The sequence below is a fragment of a genome, assembly GCF_019968985.1.
Source record: "MAG: Porospora cf. gigantea B chromosome Unknown PgB_NODE_7962_length_1443_cov_187.659, whole genome shotgun sequence".
Lineage (NCBI taxonomy): Eukaryota > Apicomplexa > Conoidasida > Eugregarinorida > Porosporidae > Porospora > Porospora cf. gigantea B.
The window spans coordinates 1-1,443 of NW_027179263.1; the positions used below are offsets into that span (position 1 = coordinate 1).

General features: G+C 53.5%; 1 protein-coding gene across 2 annotated transcripts; it reads left to right on the forward strand.

The window, feature by feature from the left end:
• Positions 1-1,443, forward strand: KVP17_003580 (uncharacterized protein; the record flags this gene model as incomplete). 2 transcript variants are annotated; one of them, XM_068521052.1, is made up of 2 exons in its annotated part: positions 56-918; positions 1,007-1,043. In XM_068521052.1, 2 exons carry the CDS (start codon positions 56-58, stop codon positions 1,041-1,043), a joined length of 900 nt encoding a protein of 299 aa, XP_068371777.1. The 2 variants fall into 2 exon arrangements, with proteins under 2 accessions (XP_068371776.1, XP_068371777.1); XM_068521051.1 differs by having other exon boundaries at positions 1-1,443.

Consider the following 1,443-nt stretch of genomic DNA (forward strand, 5'->3'; position numbering starts at 1 on the left):
TATTGTTCAGGAGGTGGACTCCGCCCCCTTGGAGGTTCTCACCTCGGGAGATAGGATGCAGTACTTACAAGAGTCGAAGACATTCAAATCAGTTCCAATGCTGGAAGAGGCCAGATGGAGGAGTGTGGGCAGGGTTGTAGGCGCCGCTGCTGGCGCTGCAGCCTTACCACAATATCTGGAAGTCATCACCGACATGGTTATGCTCCTCAATTTGATGGAGGTTGCACCATCCGCCATCCTGCTTCGTGTGTCGGTGATTCTTCTCACACTCATCTTCCTGGCGGCCTCGCCGTTTGAACGTCTTGTGGCGTACTTCCAAGTGCAGCAAGCTTTTCAGTTCGCAAGGGGCGTATTACTTGGAATGTGCCCTCGCTCGGGAGGAAGTTTGATAAAGATCTCCAACATCTGCGATGATGTCTTTCGCCGAGGCTGGAGGGAGTACCAAGTAATTTGCGCTGGCGTTGTCATCGACGATCCCCTTGAGATCTACAAGGGAACTTGTTTAAGCTACTTTGACCCCCACCGTTTGAAACAAGTTGGCCTCTGGCCCCTGTTCATCAACCCTTTTCGGCTTTTCGCTGATGATTGGCGCTCACTGCAAGACACAGAGCCATTCAGCGGGGTTCCGCTAGCAGAAGGGCTGACTACAATGAGAAGGGATGTGCCAGAGATTGACGTGTCCGTTGAGAAGGGAGTCCGCCAGTTAAGGGAGCATGTGGTGGAGGCATTCGGGAAGCTTCCCGGAGCCTCTGCAGACAGAGCGACGCTTTTGTGTCCATCGCAAGAAAAGAACACCCTAGTTAGACCAACAGACGTCACGACGCCCTTAAATTGGATTCTTAAGCCTTCGCCCCTCACGACCTTTGCTGAACATCTTGACTGGGTCGGTGCAGACGCCTTTGTGTTGGCGTTCAGACAGTGGCTGGCCGTCGGTCTTGCGAACGCTCAACGACCGACGGAGGGAGAATTTCCCGTCATTGAATGGCCAGATCCACCCTCATTTCAGTGCGTCCCAATATTGTTGGCTCCTCACGTACCCATAAATGCTATGCAGTATAAGCAGAGCACTGACAGAGACAGGGTCAAGACTCTAGTTCAGTTGGAGCTCTGGGCTTCCAGGACGCTGACGCAAGAGTCGCCGACAACGAGTTTCATCCGCCAGGTCAAGCATAAAATCCTGGAAGAGAGAGAACCAGCCCCTCAAGACCTCAGCGAAAGCAGTGATGAGTACGAGCAGACCGATTCCAAGCACAAGAATGGTGACAATCACTGTCCCAAGCACAAAAGCCCACACAAAAAACCCACCCGCGTGGAAGCAATACAACGCCGAATGCTGCGGAAGCTGGAGCTGCACCGGCAGACCAGAGGGGAACGGGAAGAGACCCCCGCGAAGCCACTGCCTTCGAGGGGGCAAAATCCAACTGGAAAACGAACCTCTAGGAA